The 12598-nt window shown below is 41.1% G+C and overlaps 1 protein-coding gene across 1 annotated transcript in view; it reads left to right on the forward strand.

The window, feature by feature from the left end:
• ATP6V1H (ATPase H+ transporting V1 subunit H) overlaps positions 1-6580 on the forward strand; it is a 50671-nt gene extending 44091 nt beyond the window's left edge. Inside the window, exon 14 of the mRNA XM_072852487.1 lies at positions 6246-6580. Coding sequence (XP_072708588.1) covers positions 6246-6306 — 61 coding nt within the window. The 3' untranslated portion in view covers positions 6307-6580. The remainder of the gene's footprint in view (positions 1-6245) is intronic.
• Positions 6581-12598: the final 6018 nt, after the last annotated feature.

Genomic DNA, 12598 nt, shown 5'->3' on the forward strand with positions numbered 1-12598 from the left:
GCTGTAGTATTTCTATTTATTTCTGTGAAGAGCAGTGCATGCAATGTATAAAACATATAATATATATTTTTTTAAAATCTAGTATATATTTTATATATAAAATAATATATAAAAATATGCAGTGCTATAATTTCTGATCCAGTGGTATGACATGTTAATACTATATTTCAGGAACCAAATATGAACATAGCTCCAGGTTTGATTTGAGCCTGGTTTATTAATTTTCTTTACTGACTTCTGTGGCTGTGGCTCTGTGGCAAGGCAAATGCATCTGTGGTGGCCCCTCTCCAGCTCCACCTGCCTTTCTCACGGCCACCACTAGTGTTAATGTGACAATGCAGTAACCAGGTTCAAGGGAGCTTATTAGCAGAAAACAATTCACTTGAGAGTTAAATGAACAAAAAAATACTGTCTCACCAGAATGCCTGGATGAGTGCCGTGTGAGAAAGGCAGGCGTACATGGCTGGAATGGATTCAGGGGTGGCCATGCCAGCTTCGTCCCCCACTGGATTAGACGGGGACTTGAGAGATGGTTGCAGCCTTGTCCTAGTGTTGCCACTTCATGTCTACTGCTCAGAAGGTTCCAGGGCTTGTCACATCTGTGGAGTTGCTTTTGCAGCAGTGTAACACTTACAAGACCAATGCTTTCAAGGGACAGTTTAGCCTGCTTAGAGCTGGGAATACATCAGTTGTGTAACTCGCATACCTATTTGTGAAGCCACAATAAATGACTGAAACCGGTCTGTCTGTCTCAACAAATCCAGGTTATTAGACCCAAAGTAGAAATGCAATGTAAAAATGGCAAATCTGTTCAGACTATTCCATCTGCTGCCTGTCCTTTGAACTTGTTTGTTTAACTATTTGTTGTATCTTTGATTTGTCTGCAACAGTGTATGTTGGCAATGTCTTTTGAGTTGCTTGAGTCGTGTGGTAGACCCTTTATTGTAGCTTTATTACACTTCTGTACTCTTTCATGGGGGAAGAATTTCTTTAGAACTATCTTTTCATTTTCACTTTCAAAAGCATGGGACTCTAGGTTTATGTTTAGATAGAGGAAAAATAAAATCAATATTTTTATATTGTTCTTTGTCAAAGGAAAGCATTCTGCCTCTTAAGAACCTCAGTCTGCCAAAACAAGCTAGAAATTACAGATGTTCAAGACTGTCAAATATTTTTTGCATAACATAGTTCTTTAATAAATTGGATTTAAGCAAGATTTAAGATAAATGTTGCTAGAAAAGAGAGAGTAGGAAAATTTCACCCTTCCTTTCTTCTATGCATCATCTACTTTTCTTCCCTTGCCTGCCAAAAAGAATTTTCAGTTTTCCTTAAAGGACAGGTAAATCTAACTGCACTGGAATTTGGAGTATAACACCAAAATCAGTAGTTCTTAAACTGTAAGGCTTGTTCTTTTTAGCACATGACCTCTAGAAATCTGTTGTATGTACCTTAAAACTTTCCCGTCTGTCATAGATTGTTGACAATGGTCCTTTGCTCAATTTGAAAATCAGTATAAAACTTTCAGGTAGGGTCTCGTGCGAGTTTGCAATTATCTCCTTATTCCGTACTCACTGAATTTGATGGCTTATGTGTTGGATGAGTTCCTTGTGCCTTTTCCTAAATGACCTTTAAGCATTTGTTGCAATTACCATAACACTTAAGTATATCTCAGCTTGAGGGTGTCAGTGTCTCTCATGCCCACAAACCCAATTAAATTAAACTGAATGAAGCAACAAATTGGAATAAGGATTTGAGATGCAACAAATTCATGTATTCACCTCTAAGTTTCCTTTTCTTCTTGGAAGAAGTACTTTGGATACCTCAGAAAACATGTGTTTAAAGATTAGGCCTGTAAAAGAGGAAACTGTTAAGGTGTAAGGAATCTCAGTTATTCTAATATGAATTAAAAGGTTAATTGGCAAATGGAAATTACTTACGCCTCACCATCAGACTTCTGAATAACCAAGGAAGTAAGAGAATGGGGCATTTTGAGTTTTGTTGATCTGAGCTTTAGTTGAGAAATGGAGGACTTCAGAGAGTAACTACAAAGTGATGTACTACGCTTGTATGTTTTGATTCTTTTCTGCAGTGCAGAGGTAATATTTTGTGCTCTTGTAAATTCATACTGAATCAATTGTTTCACATTTGAATGCCGTTGACTGTAAATGCAAGCTTGTCTGGACCAGCTTCATCTGCTTTGTAATAAGGATAGTTTTATGTAGAAGGAAGTCAGAAGGGGGCTAAAACTGACCTTTATAAACGCCTTTCTGTTCCAGTGGGAGGAAAATGGTCAAAGTGGAACTTTTTGTTCCAAACAGCTAAACTTGCAAGTTTGAACTTCCAAGGTACTTTACATCTTGATTATTAATGCTGGAGGACAAATTGCCTGCTTGTTCTGTGTTACATGGTTTCTAGTGCTGATTCCAAGTTAGTGCTACTAGGAACTATTGCAAGGCACATTAAAAATATCCATGGAGTTCACCTCTACAGTCCCAGCATGGGCAGTATACCAAAATGACATGCTTAATTGTAAGTCTGTCTGTGTGGGAGAGGACAGACTTTTCCAGATGCTTATTGACTTGAGGGAGCACCATTAAGCATGTGGTAACTCTTCTTCCCTTTCTGGAAAGTAGTTAAGGAATAAAGCATTATATGTAAACATGCTTCATATTACTGGACTGCTGTTACATAGAATTTAATTTCCCTTCATGCCCTGAAATGATTTAAATGAAAAATGAGCCTTATATAATGGCAGGACAGCTGGTGTATTTGTATTGAGAAAATGTTTACTAATTCTGACTGGCCTCTGAAGTATTATATGCAATAATACAATGTCTAGTCAAGGTAAAAGGCAGCTTTCTAGTGGAAAGAATTGGTCACTGAAATTGTTGTTGGCCAGGACAGTATTTTACTCTTTCTCCCCCCTGCCCCTTTGTACTTGAATTTTGTACATCTTGTAGAAGATCTTGTAGCATATTGAGTGACACCCTGCAGATCTGCTTGGCCTGATTAGAAGGGAAAAATGATATTATTGTAAGATTGTGTATTGAAAGAGAATGGGTATTTAGGCCCCAAAGCTTAGCTGTGTCAAATGTTAGCAGGATATGTTTTGTCTTAGTCTATAATACAAGCTGATCAGACATGCATGAATCTGTGGCCACACTCGTATGTTATATACTTTTGCTTCCGAGTTTAACCATCTTAGAAACTTGATGTGCTTGCAAAACACCAACCACAATGCCTTTGTTATAGTAAAGGTGATCTTTTTCTGTGGTTATGAAGGAAGGACTAACAAAGTAAGTTTAAAATAGGGAGAAGCGGTCCAATTCATGGGTTTATAGCTTGTAATTTTAAAAATCAAGTCTAATACCTCATTACTTTCCACTGCAGCCTGCATCTCTAATCTGTCAGATGCTGCTTTGAATATTTTGTGAAGTGATTTGTTATCTTAGTGACAAGATCTATCCTTCTTCTTTCATCCTACATGCTCTTATAGTGCAATGTGTTGAATGCTTGCATTCTTGTAGTTAACTTGAATTTCATGGGGTAAACAGTAATTCTAAAATCCCATTTTTTCCTCTTAAGATTTAACTAAGTAACAGTGCAGGATAAAAAAATCTTAGACACTTGGTTTGTAATAGCATAGTGTTGGACACCTGTGTCCAATTTGTGTGTGAAGATTGAAGCTTACAGTGCTGCTTAACCTCCTGATGTGATGAAATACCAATATGTAAAAAATATACTTGAATCTTCTTGTCCCTTTAGTATCTATTTTAACAGAGGGAGAACAGAGGTCTACTTTAGCTATTTGGGGTAGCTTGAGTTTTAGTGGAAGATGGGAAGGAGAAATGACCAGAGGCCTGGCAGAATAACCTGTCAGTTTGCTCTCCTAAGGCTGCGCATGAAAGCTTCATGTTGAGAAGCTGTCTAAATACCTCCTAATGGTCTCTTACCAATCCCTCTCATCATCCAGCATAGACCACGGAAGAACTTGTCCTAGGTTAACCAATGACACTCATTTGGAAACGATAACCAAATAGAAAATTAACTGGTACTTGTAACAGCAAGCGGGACAAGGTTTTTGCATTTCAGCAGCCCTTGGTGGTGGCTAAAGCAGTGATGGGGCAGGAACAGTATGGAGTTTTCACCTGGGTTTGCAGCATGGCAATGTAGAGCAGTAACTGCAGATACTCATTTGGTATGGGGAATGGGATAAGAGTTTTTCCTTGTCCCTGGACTTAAACCTCGCACCTGCAAATGAATGACTGAAATAAGTTTTTGTAGGGAAAATACTGTACTATCTACTGTATGTCCTTAGAGGTTGAATATGTCTGTTAAGGCACTGAATACCTACAAAATACGCCACTGCTATGCTTTCTCAGAGATTTTTGCTGAATACAGTACGCTATTGTTGGATTTTAGTAAGCCTTGAGCATGCATCTGAACCAGTGTAAGCTATACAATAGTTGTACTGTTACAGATTGTTAGCTGGATTGATTTTCCTGCTTCTAAGTAATTGTGTAGGAATTTCACATTCAAAATGGTTCATGTGTGCTTTAAGAATAAATAACTTCGCAGGCTTGTGATGCTGTGAGCAGAGCCATGTATGCAGCAAGTGTCAGTTGCTTTCAAGGCCGGATGTCAGAGAAGAAATACTAGAATCAATACATGCATATAGGCATGAAACAAAGGGAAAAAACCACTGAGGGAGCAGAAGGAGGTTTGGTGAGTTTGGAAGCCCTTCCACAGTTGCTGGCTGTGTTTTTGGATGGCTGTCAAATTTTGTTTATTTTGGTGGTACAATTTTGAGCCCTGTAAAACCTCAAGAGAGCAGCTCACTTCATTTTTTGCTATCAGGAGTGTCTACTTTGAGGGTGGTAACCTACCTATTATGATTGAGAGTCATATCTATTGAGTGCAGCTCAAGCATTAAAATACTGTGATCCTGCAGCAACACCTGATAAAGCTGTGAAGGAAGGTGCTAAATTATAATGTACAGCTCAGCATACAAATTCTACGTTATTTTATTTGCTACTGGAGTTTGAAGTTAACGTTATAAGAGTTTTGCTTTTCTAGATACTTAACTTTAAAACTGAGAAAAATGCTGTTGGGTGGTACAGTTGTGATGCTAAAACTTCATTGTGTGATAGGAATTTTAATGCATAGAGAATAGCTGTTCAACAGGACACTAAACTGAAAACTAGTTTTTGAAATGTGCAATAAGAACTGATCTTTTTTCTTCTTTAAAATAAAGCAAAAGTGCATACTCTAAATGCTTTTTTAAAAAGGCTTAATTCTGAACATCATTTCTCTGAGCTGCTTCTAATGTTTAACCTGTGTAGGTTGAAATACCTGTGTAGTGAGAAACTGTGGTGCTAAGTGTACAATCAGCAATGGAAAAAGAACGCCTATGTTTCACAGGTCCTGACACCTCTCTTTCAGCTGATACAGTGGTACAATTATTGAAGTTTATTTTCTGTAACAAGCAACAACCCAGATATTACTAAAGATCTCTTTCAGCTTCTTTGTGGTTCTGTGAAGTGTTGAGCTGCTTTCACAGGAGACAGTGAACAGGGGAACATTCAGAAGAATTGTGCAGTATTTTTCCATAGAATTTAGATATTGTTGCTCAAGGCAAATGCTAAGAATTCAGGGGGTATTTGTTCCAGTGTTGAGAGGACAGGGATAAAATAAATGAATTAGTGCACTTCAAAATACAGGTGAGGAAAAAACTTTAAAGAAAGTGTTGGTATACAGTGGGCCTGGCTTGAATATCTTTTCTTTCTTCCAACTTGAACATACAGTTCTTCAGTCAGCGTCTATTTTGCTAGCCTGTGGGTTAAATTGCCATTATGTCCATTCGTATTACTTGTGCTCATGCAGCTGGGTTATGGGAAGAGATCCTTTTAAATACTTTGCCACAGCTTCTAATATGTATATTCAGCAAGCAAAGTCTGTGGGCTTCGTGCATATTCTGTGACAGTTGCCAGGACTTCTGAATATTACCACTGGGCTTTTTCTTTTTCCAGACAGTTTTGTTGACCTTATTTTCAGGGTGATAGGTGATGGATACCTAAAGCTTAGGTACTCTTATAGTAGCTCCAGTTGACTGACAACAGACATTATTTGAAGGAATAATTCTAAACTTAAAACTTTTTCCTCTTTCTCTACTTCATACTTCCCACTACTATCCTGCTCCCCACTCTCCAGAATGTTTCTCAATCTAACTTTTTCTTGTGTTTCAGGGAATACCTTGGAAAGCAGTTGCAGTCAGAACAACCTCAAACGGCCACTGCACGGAGCTAAACAATTCCATCAATTCATCCTTATAACTACAGTATGTTTGTCTTTAATATTAAGGAACCACTGAAATAACATGTTCTTTGCCTGCTACTAGTGCATAAACTTTCCAGCTTTCCTCTAGTGTTGATGGCTTAGTAAAAATTTGTTTGTTCAACTAGTTCTGATGATTATGCCTATTAGCTTTTTGTTATATTCTGAATGTATATGAGGAAATGTGGCTAATATATTGCATTTGTTTTATGTATTTATTCTCATAATAAAGAATGTCATTAAAGGATATTCATTCCATGTTATTAATTAGCCTAGAAAAATTGTTCTCTTCTTTTAGCAGGTTATCAGTGTTGTCACTTTCCAAGAATAGCAAGTAGTCCCTATATATCTCCAGACAAATTAATAAAGCTACTTGGTGTTCCATAGGAAACACAATAGCCTGAGAAAAGTTGATTATCAGTACTAAAATGTATATCAAGTCTCCAAACAGTGTTAAAATTGTATATAAAAGCAAATGTATGGGGGTTTTTTGGGGTGAGGTACTTTTCTCTTGTTAGAAACTACATTAAAAAATCTGGACATGAGAAGAGGAAAAGAAAATGAACACTCCTCTAGTGAAAACTGACACACTTAAGATTATTAGTCAAGCTGTATAACATCAGTGTTAAGGCTGTAGATCAGAGATCAAGTTGGTTTTTTTTAATAACAAATGTGCAGTAACTGATGAACTTGGAATTTGGTGGAGTGTTTTTGTTATTGAAAATACTTGTAAATGTTAGGGTTCTGGTGTCATTCTAAAATCTATTGTATTTCCTTTATATTAAGCCAAATAATTTGGCTATCACTCCTGTCTGTGTTTTGTAAAAAAATATGTAAGCATCAATAAATCAAAGACGATATTGGATTGGCATGTGAAAACAGTCTTGTTGCATATACAGGAGGTTGGCTCTAGGCACTTGCAACACTAAGCAGTTAATATTCTTGTGATTCATTTTTAGAATGAAAAAAAAATAATGAGAGAACATGACTTAATCTCGTTGGTAGTAGTCTCTGAGGAAGCTTAGGGTACTTTGTGATCAAGTGAAAAAAAACAAATTGGGAAAACTTTTCTTACCCAGTCTGGATTTTCATCATATATAACTAAAATTGGACCACTGTTGCAAAGGAGAGAAAAGACAGTTAGGGGATGACAGTTTGATGATTTATTGGCCTGCTTAATTAAAATTGGATTGTGTAGTTTAATGACTATTGCTTACTTCTGCATATAGGAGGCATAGGCTTTGATATTTGTCATGGTTTAACGTGGCAGGCTGCTAAACACCACACAGCTGTTTGCTCACTTCCCCCCCCTCTCTCCCCCCGCAGTGGGAGGGGAGAGAGAATTGGGGGTGGGGAGGGGAAGTAAAATTTGTGGACTGAGATAAAGACAGTTTAATAAGACAGAAAAGGAAGACAAAATAATAATGATAAAAGAATATACAAAACAAGTGATGCACAATGCAATTGCTCACCACCCACCAAATCATGCCCACCCAGTTCCTGAGCAGTGGTCGCCACCCCCAGCTAACTCCCCCCAGTTTCTATACTGAGCATGATGACATATGGTATGGAATAGCCCTTTGGCCAGTTGGGGTCAGCTGTCCTGGCTGTGCTTCCTCCCAGCTTCTTGTGTACCTGGCAGAGCATGGGAAGCTGAAAAGTCCTTCACTAGTATAAGCACCGCTTAGCAACAACTAAAACATCAGTGTTATCAACATTATTCTCATACTAAATCCAAAACACATCACTGCACCAGCTACTAGGAAGAAAATTAACTCTATCCCAGCTGAAACCAGGACAATTAGTCTGGGTGATTTTTTTACTGTAATACTGTTGATATGGCATATAGCCACCATAGAAGTGATGACATACAGTATTATATAGCAATTAACATCATACCATTTAGTTCATTGGCTATTCTCACCCAAAATCAAATCCCCTTGAGGTACACATTGAACTTCCCCATTCTTTCACATCACCCACCAAGTGCACCCAGGCCCTTGAGCAAAAGCAATCCCATGGATGGGCTTGCCTTTGCCTGAGGCAGGAGTAACCCAGGCTGTCTTCCCCAGCATATTTTTTATGTGCACTACAGGGACCTCATCCCCCTCCACAATACATAAAAGTTCTGATTGGGCAGGGCCCACTCCATTGGCAGATCCCCTAGTGTTGACTAACCAGGTGGCCTTTGCTAAATGTGTATCCCAATGTTTGAATGTCCCACCACCCATTGCTCTCAGTGTAGTCTTTAACAGTCCATTGTATTGTTCATTTTTCCCGGAGGCTGGTGCATGATAGGGAATGTGATGTACCCACTCCGTGCCATGCTCTTTGGCCCAGGTGTCTATGAGGTTGTTTTGGAAATGAGTCCCTTTGTCTGACTCAGTTCTTTCTGGGGTGCCATGTCACCACAGGACTTGCTTTTCAAGGCCCAGCATGGTGTCCTGGGCAGTGGCATGGGACATGGGATATGTTTCCAGCTATCCAGTGGCTGCTTCCATCATGGTGAGCATATGGTACTTGCCTTGGTGGGTTTGAGGGAGTGTGATATAATTGATCTGCCAGGCCTCCCCATATTTATATTTCAGCCATCGTCCTCCATACCACAGAGGCTTTAACTGCTTGGCTTGCTTGATTGCAGTGCATGTTCCACATTCTTGGATAACTTGTGCAATAGTGTCCATGGGCAAGTCCACCCTTTGATCATGAGCCCATCTATATGTTGCATCTCTTCCTTGGTGGCCTGAGGTGTCATGGGCCCACTGAGCTATAAATAATTCACCCTTATGTTGCCAGTCCAGATCCACCTGAGCTGCTTCAATCTTAGCAGCCTGATCCACCTGCTGGTTGTTTTGATGTTCCTCAGTGGCCTGACTCTTGGGTACGTGAGCATCTATGTGATGTGGTTTTACAACCGGTTGATCCCATCCATTGCGATCTGATGATGTCCATCTTGCCATTTTATTCCTAAAAACTGCATCTCCTGTGCAGGTGCCTTGACGTTACTTTGTTTGATGGCCAAACCAGCTTTCAGGAGGATTTGGACTATTTTCTTCCCTTTCTCAAAAATTTCTTCAGCTGTATTGCCCCACACAATAATGCCATCAATGTATTGCAGATGTTCTGGAGCCTCATCCTGTTCCAGTGCTGTCTGGATCAGTTTGTGGCAAATGGTGGGGCTGTGTTTCCACCCCTGGGGCAGTTGATTCCAGGTGTACTGAACGCCCCTCCAAGTGAAAGCAAACTGTGGCCTGCACTCTGCTGCCAAAGGGATTGAGAAAAACACAATAGTGATATCAGTTGTGGCATACCATTTGGCTACTTTTGACTCCAGTTTGTGTTGAAGTTCCAGCATGTCCAGCATGGCAGCACTCAGCAGTGGCATGACTTCATTCAGGCCATGATAGTCTACTGTTAGTCTCCACTCTCCATTAGACTTTTGCACTGGCCATATAGGACTGTTAAAAGGTGAACAAGTCTTGCTGATCACTCCTTGGCTCTCCAGTCGACGAATCAGTTTATGGATGGGAATCAGGGAGTCTTGGTTGGTGCGATATTGCCATTGGTGCACTGTTGTAGTAGCAATTGGCACCTGTTGTTCTTCGACCCTCAGCAACCCCACAACAGAAGGGTCCTCTGAGAGACCAAGTGAGGTAGACAGCTGTTTAATTTAATTTCCTCCATCTCCAAGGCAGCTCTACCAAAGGCCCACCGGTACCCTTTTGGGTCCTTGAAATACCCTCTCCTGAGGTAGTCTATGCCAAGGATGTACGGGGCCTCTGGGCCAGTCACAAGGGGGTGCTTTTGCCAGTCATTCCCAGTTAGGCTCAGTTTGGCCTCCAGTACAGTCAGCTGTTGGGATCCCCCTGTCACTCCAGAAATAGAGATGGATTCTGCCTCTATATAGCTTGATGGCTGTGCACCAATGTCCCCTAGAGCCTTATACTCCTGTGGGTCTGATGTGCCAGGCCATCGAATCCACACAGTCCAGTAAAGCTGGTTGTCCCTTTCCTCCACCTGGCTGGAGGCAGGGCCCCTCTAGTCCTGGTCATAGTATTCATTACCCACTTCTTGTAAATGCGAACCGAATGCCTCTTTATTAAGATTGGAAGTAAAATCAGCCCTTCTACTCTGTCTGGGGAACTGTCCACTGGAAACTGGAGCAGCAATTTTCCTGAAGAACCCCCTTTGGTGATTGTTTTTCCTTGCAACTCGCATACCCGTACCTCTAGGGTCAAGGTAGATTTTCCATCCCACTTCCTCATGTCCTCTCCGTGGTCACGCAGGTAAAACAATAGGGTGCCCCATGCTGTGTGCTCTCTGTATCCTCTCTCTTGAGCAGAGGAACGCTGACTCCTAATAGCTGAGATACTGGTCTGTACAGGTGGGGAGTAGGACCTGTCTTCTTCAGTTGCTGGAACTCCTGGGACAGTTTTTTGGATGTTTTTTCCACAGCCAACGCAGGCCTGTAGGGAGGAAGAGAGACTTTCTTCGTATTGCCGGACTTGGCCAGCCAATTCTTCCACCGTTTGTCCCTCTCCATCTTTCCAGGTCATTACTGCCAATGAGTTGGCATATGACAATGGTGCGCTCCATACAAACTTCCACCACATGGGTCATGTGCACTTGACTTCATCTGGATCTGTGGATAACTGCTCGTTATCCAGGTCACCATAGATCACCTCCAGCATGGCTAATTCCCTCAGGTACTGGATACCTCTCTCCGTGGCGGTCCATTTCCCGGGGCGATATATAACATCTTCCTTGAAGAGATACCTTTCCTTCATGCCTGACAGGAGTGGCCTCCAGAGACTGAGGGCTTGTGCCCCTTTTCCAATTGCTTTGTCAATGCCCCCTTCCCTAGAAAGGGATCCCAGCTGCTTGGCTTTCCTACCCTCTAATTCCAGGCTACTGGCCCCGCTATCCCAGCATCGGAGCAGCCAGGTGACAATGTGCTCGCCTGGACGATGGCTGAAATATTTTCGCATATTTCGCAGCTCACTCAGGGGTAGGAATTGGGTGGTTACCATCTCATTTATGGGTTCTGCCTTTTCCTCCTCCTGTTCTCATGATGGCCCTGGTTCATCTTCATCCCTTAATAAACAAGCTGATTTTCTTGTGTCTTTCTTTTTGTGTATAGGGGTGACTGATATGGGCACGGGTTGGTTCTCCGGTTCAGCTGCAGTGCCTGCCGCCGGGGTTGGAGTAACCGCAGTGCCTGTTGTGGGGACAGATCTCTGGGTGGTATTCTTAAACAGTTGTTTAACCCTAAACAAGACTTAAACCACATTCAGGAGACACAGCAATAGGAACATGCTGGTTTGAACATCCCAAGGATATTCAGAATTCTCAAGAGCTGTTGTAACTAGCCTGAAGGAGAAGGCGAAGATGGAGGAAGGTGTCTCCCCCATAGGCTGGCTCTCCGAGGAGAAAAAGTGAAAAGTGTAATTATTAATAGCTTCCGATACATGGCTCCTGAAATACGGAGGTGATGGCAATGCTGAGTACAAATACCAGATTGGTGTCATGACCAATAATTTTATCATACCATAAGCCAGTGTTACACAGTACAGCAAAGCAATACCCTTAATCCACCTCCCAGATGTGATAAACATCACATAAATACTGATAAACAGTATATATGGCAAGCAAGGTGTTACATAACACAACTCTGAGAACAAATACAAGAACTCTGAGAGCAAATAAAGCAACATTGTGACCAGCAACTACTAAACTAATATAATGAACGCTTATAACAAATTTGTTTTAACACGCTCTGGTCAGACTAGTCATTATCTCAACCCTTTGTGCCCCACGTTGGGCACCAAAAAAGACTGTTGTGGTTTAACCCTGCAGGCAGCTAAACACGACACAGCTGCTCGCTCACTCCCCCCCTCAGTGGGATGGGGGAGAGAATTGGGGAAAAAAAAAGTAAAATTCATGAGTTGAGATAAAGACAGTTTAATAGGAGAGAAAAGGAAGGGAAAATAATGATGATGATGATGATGATGATGATGATAATAATAATAGTAATAACGAAGAATATACAATATAAGTGATGCACAATGCAATTGCTCACCAGCCGTCGACTGATGCCCAGCCAGTTCCTGAGCAGTGGCCCCTCAGCCAGCTTTCCCCCAGTTTCTATACTGAGCATGACATCATATGATATGGAATAGCCCTTTGGCCAGTTTGGGTCAGCTGTCCTGGCTGTGCCCCCTCCCAGCTTCTCACTGGCAGGGCATGAGAAGCTGAGAAGTCCTTG

Source organism: Ciconia boyciana, chromosome 2, assembly GCF_034638445.1.
Source record: "Ciconia boyciana chromosome 2, ASM3463844v1, whole genome shotgun sequence".
Lineage (NCBI taxonomy): Eukaryota > Metazoa > Chordata > Aves > Ciconiiformes > Ciconiidae > Ciconia > Ciconia boyciana.